At 36.4% G+C, this 25,710-nt stretch overlaps 1 protein-coding gene across 2 annotated transcripts in view; it reads right to left on the bottom strand.

Moving 5' to 3' along the window:
- RAP1B (RAP1B, member of RAS oncogene family) overlaps positions 1-25,710 on the bottom strand; it is a 46,628-nt gene that overhangs the window by 7,486 nt on the left and 13,432 nt on the right. For both annotated transcript variants that reach the window (XM_064590923.1, XM_045873013.3), the window contains exons 2-4: positions 2,856-2,938; positions 1,496-1,564; positions 218-274 (exon numbers count right to left, since the gene is read on the bottom strand). In XM_064590923.1, the coding sequence (XP_064446993.1) occupies positions 218-274; positions 1,496-1,564; positions 2,856-2,912 (183 nt within the window). In that variant the 5' untranslated portion in view covers positions 2,913-2,938. The remainder of the gene's footprint in view (positions 1-217; positions 275-1,495; positions 1,565-2,855; positions 2,939-25,710) is intronic.

Consider the following 25,710-nt stretch of genomic DNA (forward strand, 5'->3'; position numbering starts at 1 on the left):
TCTATTTACTTCTTCAATAAATGACCCACTGCGATTACAAAGCGCGCGCACACACACACACAAAATAGAACTCGAGAGTAAGAAAAACAGCTGTAAGATTTAATGCAAGTAGTAACCTTTTAAATAAGCTTAACTAGTATTTGTCTATAGAGTACTAGCATTTACAAGGTTAATATTGCACAAATTGTGCATATACTTTGGTATTTGTTTTACATACCGTTCCTGCAGTATCCAAGATTTCAAGCATACACTGTTGTGCATCTACTTCAACTTGCTGGGGGAAAAATTAAAATACACCTTCATTTTTTAATGTGTAAAAGAATACCTTATATACAAAAACTAATATTTAAGTAGGGAGAGATTATTCTAACTGTACAACTAGTTTCATATAATACCAGAATAAAACAGGAGAAAAAATAGCTATATAATTGAGGTCCACTGAGCCCCAAATTATATTAGGTGCAAAAATCACGTCTTCTCAACATAAGGATACCTATAAGATCCAAGCTCAATGTGAATCACTCAGAACTTAATTCTGGGGAGGAAATGATTTCAAAATAGCTCAAAAATTTTTTAAAACCAGTACTAGTTCCAATAAGATCAGAAGTCATTTTGTCTATCTCAACACTGCCATACTTCATTTAGATATATCTTCATTTCTCTAGATAACTACATCCCCTTCACCATACTGGAACAACGTTTCTGGTAGCAAAGCAGCAGAAGACACACAGCAAATAAGTTATATATCCCTGTGACCCCTTTCCACCTAACATTTCCTAGGAAAAGAAGTTGTTTAGAATTAGATGCAGAAAGAAAAGAGTAATACTGCCTCACAGCTGAGGGGCAAGAAGAGAATTCCAGTTTCTTTGGTAGACTGTGGACACAAAGGAAAGAATAGAAACAGTATCTACGCAGCAATAGGGGTCAAACTGGTTGTTACATAAAAGTGTGGAGATAACTCTCCCCCTACTAAATTAAAAATGTCTGCATATTAAGTTTTATTGTCACATGTTGTGTTAGTGGACATAGAAGTAACTCTATTATGAGCAGTACACTTTCTCAAAGAGTTATTATGTAGAAAGTTAGGGAGACTTCTGTATTTCCATCTCTAGTTTAAAAAGAAGGGAGCCTGAGAGTATTCAGTCTTTGGTGGTGTTGGGGGTGGCGGGACAGAACTATCACTTGAAACAGATGGTCTAATTCTGAAGTTTGTGTCAAATTACAATTTCAGGGTCAGGATAAATTTAAAATTCTCTGAAGGGGGGGAGAGAATGAGAGAGAGAGAACACACAAGAGCAAGTGTTTTATGATTCTCATTAACTGGTAAGGACACAATGCCAGGAAATAATCAAGTGTGAATTTTTCCTAATTTTATAAATAAACTCTTGCTTCTTCATCCGACTTTATGAACAACATTCAGCAATTACAAAGCTAAAACTAAGAACTTATATTTATAGTAAAGTCAAAAGCAAAAGCGTTCTAGAGTAACACATACCTTTCTATAAGAATCTTCTATCGTAGGATCATATTTTTCAACAAAAATTCCTTGAACAAACTGTACAGTCTGGGAAAAAAAGCACACCATTTATACTTAAAACAACAAATCCAAATCTGTATGCTTTGAACTACTGATTTCACACAGCTAGTTATACCATTGATGAAAACATAACCACTACTATTTTTAATGTATGCATTTTGTGAGAAAATTAACTTAGAAAGCTTTTTAAAAACATTACTAATCACTATGCTCCCTATTAGGTAAATCTAACTTTAGAGCTCATATATTTAAATTTTTTAAAATTTATTTTATTTTTAGAGAGAGAAAGGATGGGGGGAGGGGCTTTGGGAGAGGGAGAGAGAATCTAAAGCAGGCTTCATGCCCGGTGTGGAGCGATCTGAAGAACCTGAGCCGAAATCAACAGTCCAAATGCTTATAAATTTAAGCAAATTTTTAAAATGTCTTCTATTTCAGTCATAACAGCTTAAATCTGAATTTTAATTAGAAAGAGGCTAGTTGTTTTGTGTACACAAGTACATACCCTCAAGACACCTCATCACTTTGGATATATACACAAATGAAAAAATTTTGCAGTTTAATCCAAACATCAAGTTCTGTGCTAGGTGGCCATTCTAAGTGACTGAGAGAGATGGTCAATCTGTTTTATAGTGGGGCTTTGTTAAACTGAACTACTCATCAAGTTATTTTCCCTAAGTTTCTCCCCTACCCCAGCCACTACCATCAAGCTGTCTTTTTTCTCACTATATTATTATTATTTTAAAAATATTTTATTTTTAAGTAATCTCTACACCCTACATGAGGCTCGAACTCACAACCACAAGATTAAGAGATGCATGCTCTTCCCACTGAGCCAGCCGGGTGCCCAATCGCTATACTATTCTTGATACAGAAAGCATGGCTGCTAAAATAATGTGAAAACTGGACAGTCAAAGGTAGTATTTGAAAAAGGTTTTTTATAAGCTTTATTTAATATCTTCCAACATAAAATATGTATTATAAGTCAAGTCACAATGAGAAAGACCAAAATTCATTCCTATCTGGCTCAGAAATACAGATGGACACACACACATTTATAAGCTCTCACTCTTTATGCTTAGCCCAAATTGTATTCAGGCATATCTCATGTTGGTCTGGAACCAATGTACCAGCGACAATATGATCTACACAGGTAAAACTAAAAGCTGACTAAAATTACAAGAAAAATATTATATTGCTTCTAAAATCACTGAGATTTCACTTTAACATATAGATGAAAACAAATAATCAAAACCTAAAACTCAACAGAAAAAGAACATGTGTTGCAGTGAATAGCTTAGGTACAGTGAGAATGACTTACCAGAGCAGATTTTCCAACGCCTCCTGAGCCAAGAACGACTAGCTTATACTCACGCATGGTGCAAACTTGTCAAAAGCTAGTACCTTATAAGGAAAAAAAAAAAGAGAGAATTCTTAGGTAATATCTTTGTATTCATGTGCTTCTTCTATAAATTAGATATTCAAGCAAGTAGTTTAAAAATGATTACTCTTCCATACTAATATACGTATTCCATTAAGACTTACTAAAGGATGCTACTGGTAGGGCTCTTTATACCACATCAGAGGTAGAAAGAAACCACAGAGTTACAGACATGATTTTCAGTCCTATCCCAAATTCAAACAGGATAAAATATTTGCTCTATAAAGTAAAAACAAAAGGGGGGGGGCCTGAAAAACAGCATGAAGGGGTATTTTACTAGTTATAAGATGGCAGTAACAAACATGTTTAACTCCCTTTCCTGAGCCATCTGTAACCTTGAGTCACAAGTAGCTGAGTGCCTACTAAGTACAGGGATATATCCAATGAACAACAAAAAATTCCTGTCCTCACTGAGCAATATTCCAGTAAACATGGCTAAAACAAAGGTCTGCAAACAAATCCAGCCAATCACCTGTTTTTGTACATAAAGTTTTATTGAAATACAGCCATGTCCATTCATTTGTGTATTCTCTGTGGTTGCTGTCTTGCTGTAATAGCAGTTAAGTAGTTATAACATATATTTACTATCTGGCATTTACAGAAAAAATTTGCTGACCCCTGGGTAAATGAATTAGCAGAGGAAGCAGACCAAATATCTATTCCTGAAGTGGGGGGAGGTATAAAGAGCCTGAAAATGGTGAGGAATCAGAGACAGAACTGAAGAGTCCCAGACTGAAAAACTACGGTGTTCAGTAAGATGAAAGTGGAAATCAAAACAAAACCAAAAAGAAATAACCCATACCAAGGCTTATTATCATAAAATTTCAGTATACTAAAAATAGAGAAAGAAGACCCTAAAAGTTTCCAGGCTAGGGAAATAATTACAAAGCTCCTACATTTCTAGAAATAATTGGTCAGTGGCCATGGGACAAAAGCGGCCAGCAGAACAGGTTCTAAATCTTCTTTTTTTTAAAGATTTTATTTATTTATTTGACAGAGAGAGACACAGCGAGAGAGGGAACACAAGCAGGGGGAGTGGGAGAGGGAGAAGCAGGCCTCCCGCGGAGCAGGGAGCCCGATGCGGGGCTCGATCCCAGGACCCTGGGATCATGACTTGAGCCGAAGGCAGATGCTTAACAACTGAGCCACCCAGGCGCCCCAGGTTCTAAATCTTCTTAATCAAGAAATGACAGTTCTAAAGTTATAGTAACAACTACCAGGTTTAAATGCATTTAATCAATCAATAGCCATTTGCTTCAATGAATGAATATGCTTCTGCAAACTAGCCATTATCAATAGCCCCTTACTTATGAAAGTTGGTCAATCAAGAATGGACTCCATTTGGCATTATTTGTGTTAAATCTCTTTATGTATTTTTCCTTCCAACCTAGTCTTAGAAAAACCTCTCTATGCCAGTCCTTTATTTCTCTTTAGGATACCATGTCTATTACCATGGATTCCTTTCAAAACTTTCTCCATTTCTGACTTTTGATGTGTAGACTATTTAACATAGTCTCTTCTCCTGAATGGGAGAAAAATCGCCCAAAAAACCCAACCAACCAAATTAGCTACTAACTTCCCCACTTACTATGTTTTATTTCTATTGAACCCATCATTTCCACAGACTTCTCCCCAGTTCTTGAATACTGTCTCCTTAATTTTTGTGATCTGCATGGTTCTTTTTTTTTTTTAAAGATTTTATTTTTTAGAGAGCGAGCGAGCGAGAAACAGCATGAGAGGGGAGAGGGTCAGAGGGAGAAGCAGGCTCCTTGCTGAGCCGGGAGTCCAATGTGGGACTCCATCCCAGGACCCTGGGATCATGACCTGAGCCGAAGGCAGACGCTCAACCATCTGAGCCACCCAGGTGCCCTGATCTGCATGGTTCTTATCAGATTATAATTTTACGAAAGAGGATATGAAATAAAAGTTGAATTAACGTTTAGCTTTAAGAATATTCCACACAGTATGGTAGTATGCACACAATTTGGAATAAAGAAATCACTCTTGGGGCGCGTGGTCAGCTGGTTAAGCACCTGACTTTTGATTTCGCCTCAGGTCAGGATCTCAGGGTTCCATGCTAGGCATGGAGCCTGCTTAAGATCCTCTCTCTTCCTTGGTCTCTCTCCCCACCCTCCCCCTACCCCCTTCTCTCAAAAAAAAAAAAAAAAAAAGGGAAATAAACCACTCTTGGTAAAAATTTAACTGAAGTCAGGTTTCTTTATTTCTTTTTCTTTTTCTTTTTTAAGATTTTATTTTGTGCGCGCATGTGAGAGAGAGAGAGAGAGAGAGAGAGAGAGAGGGGCAAAGAGCACGACTATGGGGAGGGGCAGAGGGAAAAGCAGACTCCCTGCTGAGCAGGGAGCCTGATGCAGGACTTGATCCCAGGACTCTGGGATCATGACCTGAGCCAAAGGCAGACACTTAGCTGTCTGAGCCACCCAGGCACCCCAGGTTTATTTCTTTTAATGTAAAAAATCAATTAAAAACAGGATTACTTAGGTGACAATTCTACTACCAGTCCCATGCAGACATTACCCAAACACATAGATTTATACTGATCTGAGAAATATTTTTTAAAAATTGAGGGTTCTAATGAAAGATGTCTTCAAGTTTGTGTTTCTGAACCCATCTAGAGGAAATATGGTAAAATTTTGGGGATAAGAATTTCCTAAACATCCCAAATACTTCAGTAACAGTAAACCAAATACTTTGACACAAATAAAATTAGACTCATCTCCCTGCATTCTTTTATCCTTTATGTAGCTGGGCTCTGCCAATTTTTGTTAACTTGTCACTGTTTCTTTCTCTCTAAAAAAAATTAAAAAAAAAAAAAAAGGATTCACTTCAATGAACACACATCAAAATGGCAACTAAACAACTGCCTTGCTTGAAATGAAAGTGTTTCTACAGTTGACATTAACTCACTTAACTTGTCTCTGAACTCTGGAAATTCCTTCAACCCTGTAATACTAGAAGTCTGGTCTGCTCAGGGGTGGCAGTATCTGACCAGGATTATCTTTTCCTTTAGTAATCAATAACTTCAGCTTTGTACTTTTTTGTTTCAGATACTGAATGGTGCCTTTCACTCTTTGATATTTTGACCTAAGACCCTCACTTAACATCATTCCAAATGATGCCCTAGACAAACAAAAGTACTGAAGGGGATGCTTGTGTCTAATCTGTTCAGTGAATTTGCTATCAGATGAGTCAGTCTCAACAATGATGGAAGCTCCAACTGGCTCCTTGAGCTCACATTGCCAAATTTATTTTGTTATCCTAGGATTTGTACCAAGTACGTCTTGGTATAAGGCAATTAAGCCTTTTAGATATGGCTTGTAGGTGTACTATTTGGTAAACATTTTTGCCATTAGTTTAATTCTTCAGCTATTGTTTTGCTTTTGTTCATCTACTTGTGTAAAAATTTGTCATGTATTTTGTTTTGTCCTGGACTGTCTTGTTTCCATTCACTCAATAAGGGAGTGCTCCATTTGGAATGGATGGAGGCACAGGCCCCTACAAGCCTCCAATCCAATTCAAGCTGGTTCCAGGAACTACACGTTGAAGATGAGTAAAACTGGTGGCCTCTTCATGCAGAGGGGAGTGACTGGTCAAATGTCACCTTGGGTCACTTATAAGCTTCCTGACAGCATACTGTATCGTCAATATCTATGGGGCTGTTGATAATGTGGGGCCTTCCTAACCTCTGCTTGGTCAGGGAACCTGAGAATCTGTTTGTAAGGACACACTTGTTAAAAAAAATTTTTTTTAAAGCACGCTTAAATCATTTTTATTTAGGAATAATTTGTATCAGTGAAATAAGCAGATCTTAAATATTACAGTAAAATGAATTGACATATACGAACACCTTCACAACCACAGAGCCCTCATTAAGACTTTTTTTTTCCCCTAAAGATTTCATTTATTTATTTGACAGAGAGAGACACAGCGAGAGAGGGAACACAAAAGCAGGGGGAGTGGGAGAGAGAGAAGCAGGCTTCCCGCGGAGCAGGGAGCCCAATGCGGGGTTTGATCCCAGGACCCTGGGATCATGACCTGAGCCGAAGGCAGATGCTTAACGACTGAGCCACCCAGGCGCCCCAGGATTTTTTTTAGAAGATTTTATTTTTAAGTAGTCTCTACACCCAACGCAGGGCTCGAACTCACAACTCCGAGATCAAGAGTCCCACGTTCTACTGCCTAAGCCAGCCAGAAAGTTCCCAATGTGCCTCTTCCCAGTTAATTAACCTGATACCCCTTTTCTTGACTCTAGTGGCTGCTTTGTCAAAGCCACAACCTTCTCTAGGAAGAACTGTGTTTGTTTCTTTTTTATAAACTCCCAATATAATCTTGACTTTTGTACTTACACTGACAAATGACAAAAACTGTGATTTTGACAAGTGTCAATGACTTAACAACCGGACTTATGACCAACTTTTGAAATGTCAAAATTAATACCTTAAGAGGAACTGCAACTACAGAAAAAATTATGAGACAAAGTAACATTCAATAGTCAACTTCTTTAATTGGTATTCTGGGGCCTCAAAATAAAATGACTAATATAGTCCTTCTTTACTTCCCCCTGCTCCAACCTCTGGAAGCCTACTCTCTTTGAATCATTCTGTCTCTTATACTGCCCACACAATCCTATTCCTTTTGTTCCTTCCCTTTACCTCTGAAATGAACTACTTTTCTTGAAGGTTTCTCAGCAAAGGAACAATTATACTAGCCTTTTTAAATGCTAGAGTAAAAGGCAGAACTATAAAAACTGAGTTTAAACATGAGTCTAGATTTAGTTGAATTTACAGTTAAGGGTTTTTTTAAATATCAGGGAGACTGACAGAAATTTCAGAATTTCAACTTAATCACTAATTACTTGATTTCCTCTTTATAAAGAAAAATGGTTAAAAGCAGACTAGGAAAGACCAGATTCAAACAGCCCAGCATATTTTAAAAATTGGCCTTGAGAGAATAAGAACCTATTTAGGAAATACACTATTTTAGAAGTCTTTCTTAGAGGTAGATTGGTCAAGATTTAAAATTGTAAGCAAAATAAAAATGACTTGATATGAAACAAAATAAAAATTGTCAGGAAACTGTTAAATATATTTTGTGGTAGACCCAACAGCTGAGGTAAAGGAAGACAAGTTCGTTCTTTCTGTTAACTGGGCTCAGACCTGAATGGGAAACTTAAAAAATTAGCAATTTAGAAATCTACAACGGCTAAGATTTTTCAAAGACCCTTACAAAGTGAAAAAGCTAGGAAGAAAAACTAAAACTCCTTGTTTTCTAAGAAATGGGATCCTATGGATGAGGACACTTACATAATGCAGGAAGAGCCACATGAAGGAGCAATGTTCCATATTTACTAAGAAAGAGAAGTACACTGATTCAAAATCTGTCCCATAATGCTGCTCCAAGGAAAACTTGAGCACCCAACAATTTCTACCCTTTCTCCACTGGAGGCAGAAGTGGACTGACTACATAGAGCCACAAGGAAATTTTGTTGGGTGATGGAAGTGTTCTAACACTGGTTGTAGTGGTGATGCACAACTGTATAAAGTTACTAAAATCCCCAAACGAGGGGCGCCTGGGTGGCTCAGTCGCTGAGCGTCTGCCTTCGGTTCGGGTCATGATCCCGGGGTCCTGGGATCGAGCCCCACATCGGGCTGGCTCCCTGCTCGGCGGGAAGCCTGCTTCTCCCTCTCCCACCCCCTCTGCTTGTGTTCCCTCTCTCGCTGTGTCTCTGCCAAATAAATAAATAAAATCTTAAAAAAAAAAATCCCCAAACCGAAGCAATGACACAGCTGACTGAATTAACATAAAAATTACCATTTAAAAATATTGACTATAAAAAGTAAATATTTATGGAATTTCATTTCTTAATGAGATGGTTGAGATCTGCTTCCCCACTGCTTCATTTATCCATAGTGAATATTACCTGTTGCTAGAATCAGAATCAGGTTCATCCACATTACTGCTTCTATCAGTAATCTGTTCCTTTTTTTGTTATGATAAAAAAAAAAATCCATTGTATGGATACATGAAATTTTCTTGACCCATTCATCAGGTGATGAACATTTGGATTATTTCCGGCTTGTGGATATTGTAAATAATACTTATTGGGGTACCTGGGTGGTTTGGTCAGTTGAGCATCTGACTCTTGATTTCAGTTCAGGTCAGGGGGAGGGGGGAGGAAGGTGGTCCTGAGACTGAGCCCTGTGTTGGGCCCCATGCTCAGTGGGGAGTCTGCTTGGGATTCTCTCTCTCTCCCTTCCCCTCAGTCCCTCCCCTGCCTAAAATAAATAAATCTGTTAAAAAAAAAAAAAAAAAAAAAAAAAGAAGCTTGTCTATTTGTTTTAATTTTAGTAATTCAACCAAGAATTTTTATTACAGATTAAAATTTACATAAATACTACATAAAAAACTGAAATTTTAAATTCTGAAGTAAAGAAATATGATAAAGTTGTTAGTAAACTTTCAAATCTAAAAACAGTGACAAAACACATGTAACTTGCCAATAAGCTTTGTAATAAGCAATACTGGTAAAGAAATGCAACTGAGCAAAGTCATTACCTCATTAATTTTTACTAATATTTCCTTACATGTACTAAACAACTAAAACATTTGTATCTAAATCCTGATAAATACCAAGGCCAGGGGTACTTTTTTCCTTAAAAAAAAAAAAAATAGCAGTATGCTAGCCAAGATTTGAACTAATATCTACTTTTCAAATAGGTGCTTTTTTCTACTACACCAGCTTTGAAAAATTGTTTACAGATTCTAAGATTGAAATAATGGATTTCATTGTGAATGCCAGTGACTGACTGGGAATGGCCATTATTTGTTTTTTAAAAGGATTGTGTGGTTGCATCTAGTTTTAGCAGAAAAGGCAACCCTGTTCAAAAAGTAATGTCTGTCATTAGCTTTTTGGTGGTGAGGAGGGAAAAGGTGTTGGCATCTGTGTATTTGTGAGCTGTGGGCAGGAACTTCCTGTTCAAGTGCTCTTAACTTAATGCCCAAGAATGAGCACCTGAGAATCTGAATTTCTAAAATTTCATGCACAATTTTGATAGGGTGAGTTACATCAGAATTTCAAAGGGATTTGTGCTATTGTTTGAGACACTGAGAATAACTGTTCTCTTTCAAAGAATCCCAAAGAAGGACAATTCTGACAGCACAGCATAGTGGTTCACAGCACCTAAGTTTCAAATCTTAGCTTTGTATAACTGGGCAAGTCATGAAACCTTTCAAAGCTTCACTTTTTTTATAGGGAAAATGGAAATAGTAATATCTACATGATAAAGTTGTGAAGCAGATACACAAGAAAGTAAACTCCAAAAAAATAGGGAGTTTTGTTTGTTTTATTCATTGCTATATCCCCAGAACCTGAAACAGTGCCTGGGGTACATAGTACGTGCTCAATAAATTAAGGAATGAAATGTAGTAATTTTCCTTAAGAGTCATTGGTCCCTTGCACATAGTAACTATCAAAAGAAGACAGCTTTTTAAATAACAGCAGCAGTGATCTGAGCTACTGCTCAAGTTGCCACAACTGAGAATCATTGCTCTACCCTTTTACCTACTAGCTCAATAAAACATATAAGAATACAAGTCAGGGACTGCAGTCCAGCTTTTGTCTGATTGAGAAAGTTTCTTCTAGGTAGGCAAAGAGATATAATGTATAGGTTAAAACTATTTTCCAACCATATTTAGTCCTCCTGTCACTACAACCAGTTTGGAGTATGTTAAGATCAACTGAACTATATTATAATTCTTTAGCTGTAGACTCTAAGGCTTATTACCATATTCTACTAAATCTAAGAGGCACTTAAAAAATACATTTTAGGGGTGCCTGGGTGGCTCAGTTGGTTAAGCGTGTGCCTTCGGCTCAGGTCATGATTCCTGGGTCCTGCGATCAAGCCCTGCACCAGGCTCCCTGCTGTGTGGGGAGCCTGCTTCTCCCTCTTCCTCTGTAGCTCCCCCTGCTTGTGTGCTTCTCTGTCAAATAAATAAATAAAATCTTAAAAAAAAAAAACCACAACATTTTAACATCTCTACAACTGTAATGTTACAACCTCCCAGGTTATTACAAAAGCAAAAAGCTAAGTACATGTCAGTATTCTGAATCATTTTAAAAATGTAGTTCAGGGAGAAAGAATGGGAAATAATCCTCTTGCAAGTCTTTAAAAAACAGATTACTACACAAAAAATTCTCTAATATTGGTGTTATCTCTGACCCTTAATATTAATTACACAAGTCAATGGACTCTACTGTACCTCAAGTTTGGCAGACTGTAATTTTGACAGCCTAGGGAGAATCCCCATATACTTTAGGAACAGTGAGAAAAATCTTGAGATTGTAATATAAAATGAATTTTAATTCCCTTGAATGTGTAAAACAGATATGTGATAATGTGGGGGATCATTTTTCTTCTACTTTTATGTTTTTTTGAGAGTTTTATTACTAATAAACAACTTATAAAATATACAAATGAAAATTAAAAACTGAAAGTAAGAGGAGTTGTAGAGTTGTCTTGTAATTACCCATGTTATTATCATTTAAGAATGTTGATAATCATTGGCATTTTTAAAAAGTGGTCATTAGAAACTCAAAAACACCAACTTTAGCCAGTCATTCAACTCACAATGAATAGTAATTATAATATTGATGCTGGCAGAGAGAAGTATCTTTCAGATAAACAATATACTGTTGGTGAAAGTGCATGTTAAAGAAAACAAACAGGCAAGCTTAAAAGAAGAAACAATTAAAATTCTTTTAATCCTATTTTTAAACCTTAATAACTAGTATGCTTGTTCTTGAAAAGGGCTGAGGTATTTATTGAAAATTACAAAATTAAACATATTGTTTTAAATGCTTTACAGAAGAATCATCTTTAAGTGCTTTACAGAAGAATTATCAACATAAATACTGACAATATTTACTCTAACAATGTAAATACTGAAATTTTAAACACTTTCCTCTCTATTGTCAAAGCAAAATTTATCTTTATATTAATTAGCATGCCAAAAAGTCTACCTAGAAAGAAAAGATAAGTAGGGTGGCAAAGGATTTAAGTTCTAAGTACTTTAACTAGTGTGCCACAATCAAAGGACTGTATGCTGAAAAGCTTGCTGGTTTATCTTCTCGTACTTCAGGAGAAAATAAAGATTAAGACACACAAAAAAGTGGGGCGCCTGGGTGACTCAGTCGTTAAGCGTCTGCCTTCAGCTCAGGCCATGATCCCAGGGTCCTGGGCCCCGCATCAGGCTCCCTGCTCAGCGGGAGGCCTGCTTCTCCCACTCCCCCTACTTGTGTTCCCCCCCTGTCTCTCTGTCAAATAAATAAATAAAATCTTAAAAGATACAAAGTAAAATTAGGGCACTTGATATTAGAAATTATTAAGAGTTCTGATAACTAGGTGTTACTGCCACTTGGAAGAAATGGGAAGTACAATTTAAAGCATTTCATAATCAACTAAAAAAAAAATCGACATTGAAGGCAATTTTAACAACCTTCAGGAAGTTAAGAACAACACCATGAGAAAATGTTAAATGAAAATGTCATCAGCAATGGGAATGTCTTGGTTAAACACTGCCAAAAATTATGGTGCTATAGGTCCACTGTGAAACATTCTAGTTTGAATTTCTAATACAGGTGATGGGATTTGGTTGGTTTACGTATGTTCTTTTTTTGTGGTATTTCTTGTAAGTAATGGCATTTATTTGTAAAAATTAGGTGCACTCTGGAAATCAAAAGCAAAGTTAAGAATTGCTAATTAAAAATAATATGCCTAAATTAATCTACATTTGAACTGAATCTATTAAGTCGCCTATTATATTAAGTCATTAATTAATGAGGGACTCTCAGATCTTCATTTTCTTCAGGTAGTTAAACAGGTAAGAATGTAGTATATATGCAAAATGAGTTTAGTGGTGTTACCAATAATGCCACTTCTCACTTATCCTTCTTCATTAGCAAGAAAATGTAACTTCTACAATAAGCAGGCACTTACACAATTATAAATATGAAGCACAATTCACATTACTTCTCCAACAATCTAAGATTATAGATGAAGAAAACCAATTAAATTGCTTTAATAAATGAGTAAGAAATACTTGGGGGCGGTAAAAGTTACATTAAAAATTGGGGGGTGTAATTTTGGGAATTATATATTTACATGTAAAGATTCCTAATTTTAATTTCTTTTATAGAGCTCCTAAAATTTGTATGACTTATAACCAACTCCCAATCAATGAAAGTAACTGATAGGTCTTAGACTTTGCTGTATTTCTTACAAAAACACTTGGGTACCCTATTCACTAAATTAAAAGGTTATTTTATTATTACCTTCTACAGCTTCCTCCATTTACTCTACAGACCGAATTTTGCTTGCATTTTTTTTTTCCAGTCAATTTAAGAAGTTTATTTCTAGTCTCAAAGAAAATCATAGCAAAGACATGGAAGGACAAGAAAACAAAATCTCCTAGGGCTCTTTCCCAAGTCAGATTCATGGGGCTGCTTCATAATTGCTTGAAAAGAAAGTTGAGGAAACAGATGCAATCACAGTCTACCTGAAGTTCAGTAAATATATCCAAGATAGTACTTTGTCAATCAGAAATGAACTGGAATTTTCACAAAAATACAAAACAAAAATGGATGCTATAATGATTCTGAGAAAATTCTGAAGAGACTTACAAGTCAGAGAAAATAAAAATTCAGTAAAATTTTAGTCTAAATGTCTTCACTATATAAAAATACATATCAAAAAGCAAATAAGTGACTCGATTATCTACCACTCTATATTACATATATTTTTCATTAATAAGACCTAAGACAGACCCAACTTCAAATATTACTGACCCTAATTATGAACCGTAAGAGTAATTCCAAAAATCACTGGGGAAATTAAAAAAAGCATAAAAAAATGATAGATGTATTTAAAAAAAACCCTCATATACATATATAGTTTTATATATATGTATTTTTAAACTATATATATAGTTATAGTTTTTAACATCCATTCATCTGTTGATCTGACACTTGGGCTGCTTCTATAGTTCAGCTATTGTAAATAATGCTGCAGTAAGCATAAGAGTGCATAGGTCCCTTCCAATTATTGTTTCTGTATTTTTTGTGAAGGAGATTAAGAGTACACTTATCCTGATGAGCACTAATATACAGAACTGCTGAATCACTATATTGTATACCTGAAACTAATTTAACACTCTTAACTACGTTGTAATTAAAAAAACCAACAACTCTTAGCTTTTACTTGGTGTTAACATTTACTGAAGACCACTCTAGTCCAAGAGTTGTGCTAGTACCTGAAGATTAAAAAAGAAAATCTAAGGGGCACCTGGGTGGCCCAGTTGTTAAGCGTCAGCCTTCGGCTCAGGTCTTGATCCCAGAGTCCTGGGATCGAGCCCTGCATCAGGCTCCCTGCTCCGCAGGAAGCCTGCTTCTCCCTCTCCCACTCCCCCTGCTTCTGTTCCTGCTCTTGCTGTGTCTCAGATCTCTGTCAAATAAATAAATAAAATCTTAAAAAAAAAAAATCTAAGAAATAACTTATACCAAGATTACTATAACATTCAATACTCAACATCAATATATAATGAGTGCCTACAACATATTAGGTAGTGCTCTACCCAATGGGAATGAAGCAGTGAACAAAAGACTCTGTCTTCAGAATTTATAATGGGGTGTGGAGAGACACAAATAAATCAATATGAAACAAGTCAGAAGTATACAGGTGACCCTTGAACAACAAAGGTTTGAGATACATGGGTCCACTTATATGCAGATTAAAAAAAATACAGTATAGTACTATAAATGTGTTTTCTCTTAGGATTTTCTAAAAACATTTTCCTCTGATTTTGTTCTAATAATACAGTACACAACATATATGACATATATATGTTAATCAGCTGTTTATGTTATCAGTAAGGCTTCCAGCCAACAGTAAGCTATTAGTATAGTTTTGGGGGAGTAAAAAGTTATATGTGGATTTGACCCTTAATCCCCAAGCTGTTCAGGAATCAACTGTACAGCTAGCTCAGTACCCCAAGAGCCCTTTGACTAGATTAATTTTGTGTTTTCAACAAAAGTTTCTACCATTTGGCTTTATTCTGTTTATTATTTTCAAATCAACATCTCTAGTAGGGTAATATGCCAATTAATTTGTAGCTAAAGTTAAATTTGGATTTGGGAAAGTTCATAGAGATCTGTCTAGAATCCACTGGAAAGCTCACGGCTACAATGCCCCTTCTTTGCTAACAGGGGCAAAAATGGGATTTCTGGAGCAATCTAAATGTAGTTGGTCTTATGAGGTACCATTATTCAATATGCACAAAATGCTCCTCAGTGATTTCCTTTGCCAGCTCTATACAGAACGACATTCATGATCCCCTCTCCCACACCACCCCCTCCACTGTTATATAGCAAGAATACTACACAGATCAGGATAGACTGTTCCTGACTAGCAAATACTCAGAATGCAATTCTTAGGAGGGTGGTGTCAAGAAAGATTTCTGAAGTATTCTTGAACTGTCTCAGACCACAGTGATAGTTCCTCTTTCTGAAAACCCACACCAAATACTTCAGCACTTGATTATATACGATCTTGTATTGTTTTCTAAGGGGAGACAACAAATTGTAGAAAGGAACATTATCTTAAGATTTAAGAAGCTTAGCTCTATTTAAAAAGTTATACAATGTGAGATAAACCACTTTATTCTCAATTTCCAGTTTCCTTATTTGGAAAATGAAGGAATAGGGAAGGGGGACGTACTGAACACAGAGTTGCCTTAGATCAGCCAGGTAGGCATGTAAAATGTCTGAAGCTGGAAGGTGTTAATGGCCAAGGGGAATGAATGCTTATACAGCTAAAGTCATTCAAATTCTTAAAAATGTGAATATTGTGAAAACCAATAAAATCTATTTAAGGTATGGAGATTTGGACTCTGAGTCACTATTTTCTACTTCTGGACTAAATAATCTCTAAGGTCCCTTTCAATTCCTAAATGTATTGTTACATATACCAGGGTTTTGAAGACTTTTATGTGGACAGAACTTTTAAAAGTATCTTAATGTTATATTCCCTCTTCTTAATTATTGTAAAAAAAAAAAAAGATATAATTCTATGTTGGTACTAACATTTAATGATAATGTAAATATTCTTTTCCTAACTTCATAATGGTAGTTTGGTATTAAAGACATTTTAGAATTATCTTTCAAATATAATACAGACACTAACTAAAGGAGCTGAAAACAATATAGGACAACCTACACATTCATAGCTGCTCTCAACTGGGAAAATCCATTGATCCTAATGGGCACTCAACCAAGGCAAGATGTAAAGGCTTTCCATATTTTCTTCTTAGTTCTGGCATGCTAGTCCCACATGCTTTGTGCAAGAAAGGTTTTCTTTTGAACTAATTTAAGATTTGGGTATGGACACAAGGTCCTCTCTTGCCCAGGGTGGTAAAACATGGAATCTGGAAATAAGGGAACCCTAGAATTGACTACCTATGTAATTTACCAGAGGGTAGTCACTTATTCTCGGCTTGTGTCTTAGTGTGTAAGATACAGACAATGCTAATACCAATTTCACAGACTTAATGGGCAGATTAAATAAGAACGTATATTGTCTATAAAAATTTTAAGTGTTAGTTATTACCATCATCAACTAGATGTACAGTAGCCCCTTATTTTGTCCCCAATTTGGTCTAGAAATATTTGTTGAATCAAGCAATGACTAAAGACTAATAATTCAGTTCTAGCAAAGGAAAGAACTATTTAGATCTTTAAAGACCACAAACAAGTTACCTTTTGTATGTAAGTTGCTATTTGAGTTCACATCAATTACTGACAGATGTCAAGAATCCCAGCTGAAAATGAACTATACAAATCTTGAAAAAAAATTAGTTCTTATACTTGCCCTGTAGGAATGCAATTCCAGTAGAAAAGAAAATGCTCTGAAGCAGGAAAAGTATTAAAAACAGCAATTTTTGGGTTCCAGACACCTCTCAACCTCATAATCTGATTTATTCTTTAAATCAATCTCATTAGTAAATGTAAAAAGGCTGTAAGAATCAAATCCTTGAAACGTGGTAAGTGATATTCAAAAAGCATAATTCCTTTCCATCAGAATATGTCATAGGGTTTCCAAATAGCTATAGTCAAATCAGAAATTTTCCAAAACTATGGTAACTCAAGCAGTTCTATCCTCAAGTTATTTTGCTACAACACCCACCCCCAACCATCCATTTTTGAAATTCTGTGATCTTAAATTATAAATAAAGGACTAAGTAAAAAACTTAACTACTGGTTCCTGAAGTCAAGTAACATTACTTCTCCACTGAACACTTTCTGGAAGAGATGATATTTGATTTCTCCTTTCCGCCTCCAACTCCCAAAGTAGTATTTTAGCAGCTGAAGAGGATTACTGTGTTCTCTTTGCCCTCCTAAATAAAATTAACTAATTAAAATGTCAGGAGAACCTGGAACTAATCTGTTGGACACAATGATAGAATTCAAAACTTCTGAGCAGATTTAAAAATTATTTTTGAGGTCTGAACATTACCTCTCATACTCTCTTTTAAAAATAAACTACAAAATAAACAAAAAGCTGTTAAAATGAACATTACTTATCATATTTACTTTGAGTTTGTCTCTCATAATGAAGACAAACGGGAAATGCTTCCAATCTTATATTCTGCTGAGAAAGGTTTTATTTGTGAACTAAATTTCTAAATCTAGTCAAGTGTACAATTTGTAGACTATCAAACTGTTCGTAGCATTTTCTCTACTCTGACTGTATTTATAATACCTCAAATAGGAAAAAATTCTTCCCTTGACCTTTTCATGGATTAATATTGCCAGTAAATAAAGCTTATTCCAACATATACTATGACATGCAAGTTAAGGTCATGTTTTCTAGTTTTATTACTGGAGTTATTACCTTTCAGTTTAGTACTTGATCATGTCTCTGAGAAATTATAGTACAACAGTTTATCAGTAATATGACAAATGCGGAAGAACCTGTTTCTTAGATTTCTCAGCCAAATCAAGGGATAAGCTGGTAGCTAAGTGACAGAAAAATGGAAAGTCCAACATGTTTTGAAAACAAGCAAGAAGAAATAATGTGGGCTAAAAATGACCTATTAGTTTCTACTGATCCCTCTAAATAGATCAGATTTATGTGGAACTCTCCCCTGCTCCCAAGAGTTCTTTGGACATGACCTAAGAATTAACCTGTCGGTTTTTTTTTTTTTTCTTCTTGTCAGATCTAGCAGTAATTCTATAGGTGTACATAGTGACTCAAAGATCTGCTGTGTCTTCCAAACATAATTTAGGTAAATATGGATGGGAGTATGGAGATTAACCTTACTATTTGCTATATATTATAAAATCTGACACACACACACGCCTTATTTAACTGTATTTTAAACTGAAAAAATGATAGGAAAATATAAGAGTTAAGAGCACAGGCTTTAATGTGATTTCCTAGAATGCCAGTTCTAACTATTAGCTAAGTGACCCTGGTATGCTATTTAACCTCTCTGTGCCTCATTTCCTCATCTGACAATGGGAGTTAACAGTATCTATTTGAAGTTTTTAAGATTCAAATAAAATAACTTATCCCACGCAAAATGTTTAACAAAATGCGTAACACACAGTAAGCAGTATTACTTGCTATTTTAAAATCCCATCTATTTACAGTGCTCAACTTGAAGCACCTACAGTACCTCAAAAGCATAGTATACTACAGGAACCTGTATACCTGGGGGAACCGTCATTGACACTTCTATCTTCTCCAGTCCATTACCAAGTCTGATGCATTCTACCTTGGCATCTCCAGAATCAACTGCACTCTCTCCACTTCACTGCCTTATAAGGGCCCTCATTATTTCCCAAAGAGGGAAAAGGGGGGTGAGATACAGGAGGCAAATATGAAGGAAAACATTAATTTGTCATCCACTTGAATTTCAATGACCAGATAAGAGAGTTTTAACTATGAAGACAAAGAGGTAGAAATTTGAGAAAAAATCAATGACAACTATATTTTAGTGGCCTTCATACCCCAGAAAATCTGTTAGTTTAGAACATTAAAATGTAGTGTTTGCACTGTGTTCCCTCACAGTCAAGAATGGTCTACAGAACAAAGTGCTATGTGTACATATAAAAGAATTCTCTGCCTAAAAGGATATGTCAAGCAAGGCTTCACTAAATGGATATTTAAACCAGACCAATGGATATTTTAAAGAAATAGGGGAGTTCACTGTGAAATAGGAGTGCATGGGGACAGAGGGAAGAATAAATGGAAGAGGTATGGGACCCTCTTAGCTTAAGAGTTTGATCTGTATTCTACAAGAAACTGAGAGAATTTGCAAGTTGGGAAATGATATGAACATATCTGTGCTTCAGAAAGATCACAGAAACTAAGTACTCTTTTTCCGAATTCTGGGAATTCGGTAAGAGGTTACCACAGCTGAGAGATGGTGACCTAGGTTAGGGCCATGACAGAAGGAATCAAGAGAACACTGTGACTGACTAGATGGGTAAGGAAAGAAAAATAGGATGCAGCATGATCAAACATGGATAGTGAGACCATTAAATCAGACTGGGAGCTTAAGAGGAACAGACTTGATTCAGGAAGTATCTTTTATCTTTTGCAATAGGTCTTAAAGACAGCAGAGTAAAAACTGACAACAGTATGGACATGGTAGTAGCATCTCTTATTCCTTTTTTTTTTTTTTAAGATTTTATTTATTTATTTGACAGAGAGAGACACAGCGCAAGAGAGAACATAAGCAGGGGGAGTGGGAGAGGGAAAAGTAGGCCTCCCGCAGAGCAGGGAGGCCAATGCGGGGCTCGATCCCAGGACCCTGGGATCATGACCTGAGCCAAAGGCAGATGCTTAACGACTGAGCCACCCAGGCGCCCCGCATCTCTTATTCCTAAAGAGATCAGAAAGATGCTCACTGCCTGTATTCAAAAGGCTTCGGGCATAAAACAGAACACTGATTTGTTTATAGCAAGATTATAAATGTATCACGTGCAATTTGTTCCACTCAATATTCCTGGGTTATTAATTTGAAATATGTAATTTATTTAGATGATTACAAATCTCAATTTTAAGGTTTATAGTTTTAGTCATTAAGGCTTCATCAAATGAACTTTGATGGAGTCTTTTGCCAATTTATGAGAAACAGAAATATGAACAGAAAAGATTAATAGTGTACAAAACCAAAAACCTTTCTAGGCTTAATGAGTATCTCAGGGCAAAATATTCAGTGATTAACTTGTGTTGTACAATAAACCATAATATATAAAAATCATTTGCCCACAAAGTGCCACACTGTGTCTTTAGACTTGCTCCCTTTTCCTCTTTATGGGAAGCCTTTTGTAAACAGGCCAGTAACGATCTTTTATCTTATTTTCTCATTTCTTTAGGAATAATCAAGTAACTACTGCTATGTGACACCAGTGCCAGTGTTTACTTCACATTCTTTCCTTAAGATCTAGTCTAAAAGATTTATCTACTAAAAATCAACTAGAACTACTGTAAGCAAAATACAGATTTGCTCCTTCTTTTGTGAAAAGAACACCATTCTTTTTCAACTTCAACGTAAATTTTTCCATGTTCTTGCCTTCTCAAGTCTTTTCATAACCCAAATCTGATCTTTACATTTCTATATAGGAATATAATGTTGGATACAAGGCACAAGTAATTTCTCTACACCAATGTGGCCCAAGATATAAGCTGGCAAGTCTCATAGGCTGGCAAAAAGAACCATAAAAAGCTAAAATAACATCAAAGGATTCTATTCACATTCTTAAAACAAGAAAAATAACGAGGATAGCAACCAAGCAAACCATTCCAGAAGAGCCTATTTTAGCCAAAGATTAATCAAATTAAGGATGCTATTATTATTCCACATAGCCCCAAGAGGTACAGTTAAAATTAAAAAAAAAAATTAATCATTACAAAATGGGAGGGAACTTGAAACAAAACAAAACAAAAAAACGAGGAGGGGGAAGAGGGAAGGAACTGGGTCATTAATGTCCTTTTTGGTATAAAGTATCAATATTTTTAATGGCTCTTTTCCAACAATACCACAGGCACAGTGTATGTCCCAGAATAGTTAAGCCACTATTGCCTAAGTGCTGATAAAACTTAAAAGGATTTTTAGTAACTTGAAGTTATACACCTGCTCTTAGAGAGTTCTCAGCTATGGACTTCTCTGATTTATATACATAAGCACATACAAAAGCTAATTCCAGCAAAGGTATGACCAGATATAATCTATCCTAGATATTTCTTTAGAAAGATGGTCTCTGCAATGCAAATCTATGAGTAAAGCTTAAACCACTGTAAAGGGAACTAAGAGGAATATTTCAGGCCACCTCAGACTTTGCTTTATCTAATAAGGTACATTTAAATAAAGCATTAATCATCTGACAGATTATGCAATTTTAAATTAAAAAGTTGAGTAGCACCATCTTCTGATAAGGTCACCAAAGATATGTCATACACAAACATATTCCTAAATGGACTAATTAATCAAATGCACTTTTGTATTTTCATTTGAACATTAGAAAATGTCCAAAATAATAGAGACAATAAATAAGAGCCCAAGTGCCCCCAACACTCCTCTCCCATCAAACCAATCATCCAGTTACTAGGGATTTATTACACTTCTTAAAACTGTGCCAACACAGTGACATGCAAGGAAGATGGCTACATCATAAAGTGGAGTCAGGGTAACCAACAGTCCTGGTTTTAGCACTGTTAAGTCTTGTGTCTCAAATCCTCACTCCTGAGCAAATCAAGATGGTTGCTCATCTTAGGAGGAATACATCTTTTTTTTTTTTTTAATGATGTTATTTATTTATTTATTTGACAGAGAGCACAAGTAGGGAGAGCGGCAGGCAGAGGGAAAGGGAGAAAGAGGCTCTCTGCTGAGCAGGGAGCCCGATCCGGGGCTTGATCCCAGGACCCTGGGATCATGACCTGAGCCGAAGGCAGCCGCTTAACTGAGCCACCCAGGCGCCCCAAGAGGAATACATCTTAAGAGGAATTTGCTTCCTCTTGTATTTCATAATCTTAAAGATATGAAACTGTGAAGTCTTAACATCTTGAGAACATTTTGGGGTACTATATACCTTGTCTTTTGCCACAACAGAATCATACTCTTCTCTGAAATAAAATATGGAAATTAAAAACCAAACTGTAAGGCACTTAGTGTAAGAGCCAAGTTGAATGTTTATGGTAACAGACAATATTTGTATAGTATTTACAATTTACAGTATATCTTGGCACGAGTTTTCTCATTTGGATACAAGTCTAAGGACATTTCTCTTGAAGAAACACTGTCCCTTGCTTAATTAGGAGTACCTTTCATCTAATTAGTATTTGAATATGTCTCAAGTTCAAGTCACTATGAAGGTTACAAAGATGAACAAAACATACTTTCTTTCAGAAAGCTTACAGTTTTGTAGGAAAGATGAGATAAAAATATGAAAAATATTATGAAAATTTGAAGAGATGTCAGGAACAAATTTATGAAGGTGGCAGCAAATGAACAAAAGGCACAGCATTTCAATAGGGAAGAACACACCTGAGAGAAGTAAAAGCAAAGGCACAGTAGGCAGCAAAATGTAGGAATATGATTAAACTGCCATAGAAAGCACAGTCCGAGTGGATCTCAGGGTACAAATAGGAAAATAAAAACAGCAAGAGTCTACAGTCAACATAACATAGATCTCTGAGTACTGGTCAAGAACCTGGTCTCATTTTATAAGCAACAGTACTGGATGTTTTGAAGAGAAAACCAAAGGTACTTTTTAAATGAATAAAAATAGTTCTAACAGAAGCCTGGACAATATGTCTAGAAATGTTAAGCATTTTATTAAAATATGATTAATAGATGGCTTACTTTTAAAATGCATCAGTTTGGGGGCACTGGGTGGCTCAGTCAGTTAAGCAACTACTCCTGATTTCAGCTCAGGTCATGATCTCTGGGTCTTGAGATCAAGCCCTGCAGCAGGGCTCTGCACTCACTCAGTGGGAGGCCCGCTTAAGATTCTCTCTCCTCCGGCGCCTGGGTGGCTCAATTGTTAAGCATCTGCCTTCAGCTCAGGTCATGATCCCAGGGTCCTGGGATCGAGTCCCACATTGGGCTCCCTGCTTGGCGGAAAGCCGGGAGCCTGCTTCTCTCTCTCCCACTCCCCCTTGCTTGTGTTCTGCTCTTGCTATCTGTCAAATAAATCTTAAAAAAAAAAAGAAAAATCTTTATTAAAAAAAAATTCTCTCTCCTCCTCCTCTGCCCTCCCCAAAATAAATCAATCTTAAAAAAAGCACCACTTTGCAACAAAAACCTTTAATAAGATGATAAAAACTAAAATTAAGAGGTCAGAAACCATATACCGCATAGAGGAAGAAATTGCAAGTGACTGACAAAAGATAGTAAGACAATAAATAATTTTAGCTTTCTTTTATAAGACTGCATGAATACTGTGTACCTACCATGGGCAGACAGAGCAGGTATCAGATGCATACATTCAAGGCTCTCTATTTTTCACAACAGAATATTAACTTTGCTATCACACCACGTGGTATCCAAAGCACACTGAGATTACTTTTAGTTAATATCACTACCACACAACATGGCACCACTTAGCATATTTGCCCAAGATCTCACTTATATTGACAAATGAGGCAGATTTATGAGACAGGCCATACTTTTTGGATCTGTCCACATGCATAAAAAAATACTCAGTTAAGACTTAAATATCTCAGGGGACTGGATGGCTCAGTGGGTTAAACATCTAACTCTTAATTTTGGCTCAGCTCATGATCTCAGGGTTGTAAGAGGCTCTGCACTGGGCATGGAGCCTGCTTAAGATTTTTTCTCTCCCTCTTCCTTGCCACCGCGCCCCCCCCCCGCCCCTGCTCTCTTTCTCTTAAAAAAAAAAAGACTTAAATATCTCATGGTGAGAGATATGTGTAAAGTTAATTGCTGCATAACCAGCACTTAACACAGTTGGAATATAGAAGGCAATTATTTGTTGAATGAATCAAAACCAGTTTCTTGCCCTAGAGGAGGGGCTGGGAAACTCTAGACCTCAGGCCAAATCCCATTTACTGCCTGTTTTTTTGTAATTAAAGTTTTGTTGGAACACTGCCATGCAACTGCATATTGTTTATGGTTGCTCTGGTAGAGATGAATGGTTGTGACAGAGACTGTATGGTCCTCAAAGGCTAAAAATTTATTATTTGGCCCTTTACAGAAAAAGCTTACTGATACCTACCCTAAAGGCTAGAACCTGGAAGAAATAAGGATAGTCTTGTCTATTTATTCACAGGTGGCAAATGGGTTTTAGCTCAAACACCAATGCAAAATATAAATGGCTGCCTGGAGTGCAGTGTTGAGAATGATTCTGAGACCAACTCTGGTCCCAAAGGGAAAGAGTATAGTTCTCAATTATCAATGACTACTGTGGTTTAGGGGAAGGAGAAATAGGGTTTTAACTCTAAAAACATTTAAAAACTTTCACCGTAGAATACTTTGAGTCTTAAATAACTAGCAGTGTTGTCTGATAGTTTTACAAAGATGATTAACTGCAAAATAATATACAAAGCCCCCCCCCCCCAAGGAATCACTGAGAATGGTTTGCCTGAATGCTGAAGACTATCTACCAAAAAACAATGCTTTGGATTCCAGCACAGTTGATGTTGCTCATTTTTATAATATTCACTCATTCACTCCATATTCATTGATTATTCACATAGTCAACAGATTCAGTTGTTTAAAACTATTCCTGAGGATGACTAAACAGTGTTATGAGGGGAACCTATGGCAAGAAGGTAAGTCCCCAACATGCCCTAAAACTCCATCAAGCTTTATATATAAAACTGTAAAGAAGGGGGGCACCTGGGTGGCTCAGTCATTAAGTGTCTGCCTTCGGCTCAGGTCATGATCCCAGGGTCCTGGGAGTGAGCCCCACATTGGGCTCCCTGCTTGGCTGGGAGTCTGCTTCTCCCTCTCCCACTCCCCCTGCTTGTGTTCCCTCTCTTGCTGTCTCGCTCTGTGTCAAATAAATAAAACCTTAAAAAAAAAAACTTGTAAAGAAGGGCATGTTGGGTAAAGTACTTTTACATTAGAAGCTAAATCTATTAAATTTGCCCACTTTGATTCTGGAAGTAGTTAATAAAGTAAACAGTTTCACATTGAAGGATTCATGCTACTGGAGCTCTGCAAAGTTTCCCTTTAGATTTTAGAAAATTCCTTTGTGTGCTGGACCAACCTCAAGTACTCGTGCCCTAGCTTCAAGGGAGGCCAGGAAAGCTAGTACCTGGCATTTTTACTTTCTACAAAGCAAGGTTGTTAACCAAGATTCACTTAGACATGTCTTTTCAGACACGGGTAAGTCTCTCCAAAAATAAATGTGAACACACACATCCATACATCTATATAAGACATTTTGAGGCAGATATTATGTTTCTGGTAGATACAGTCTGGTCCGTATGGGCCACACCCTAGCATGACAGGAAGTTAAGGAGCCATGCATGGGATATCTGAAGAGGTGACAAAATCACTCCTGGGAATGGTGGGAAGGAAGGTCTCAAAAGTCAGATCAATTTAAATCTCAAGACACAGAAGTCTAGGAGAGATAAGTGGTATCACAGCAGTGGTCATCAGTAACATTTCTCATCATAGTAGGGATTGT

The sequence above is a fragment of the Mirounga angustirostris genome, unplaced genomic scaffold (genome assembly GCF_029215605.1).
Source record: "Mirounga angustirostris isolate CCGP_5_RB_7025 unplaced genomic scaffold, mMirAng1.0.hap1 SCAF_5, whole genome shotgun sequence".
Lineage (NCBI taxonomy): Eukaryota > Metazoa > Chordata > Mammalia > Carnivora > Phocidae > Mirounga > Mirounga angustirostris.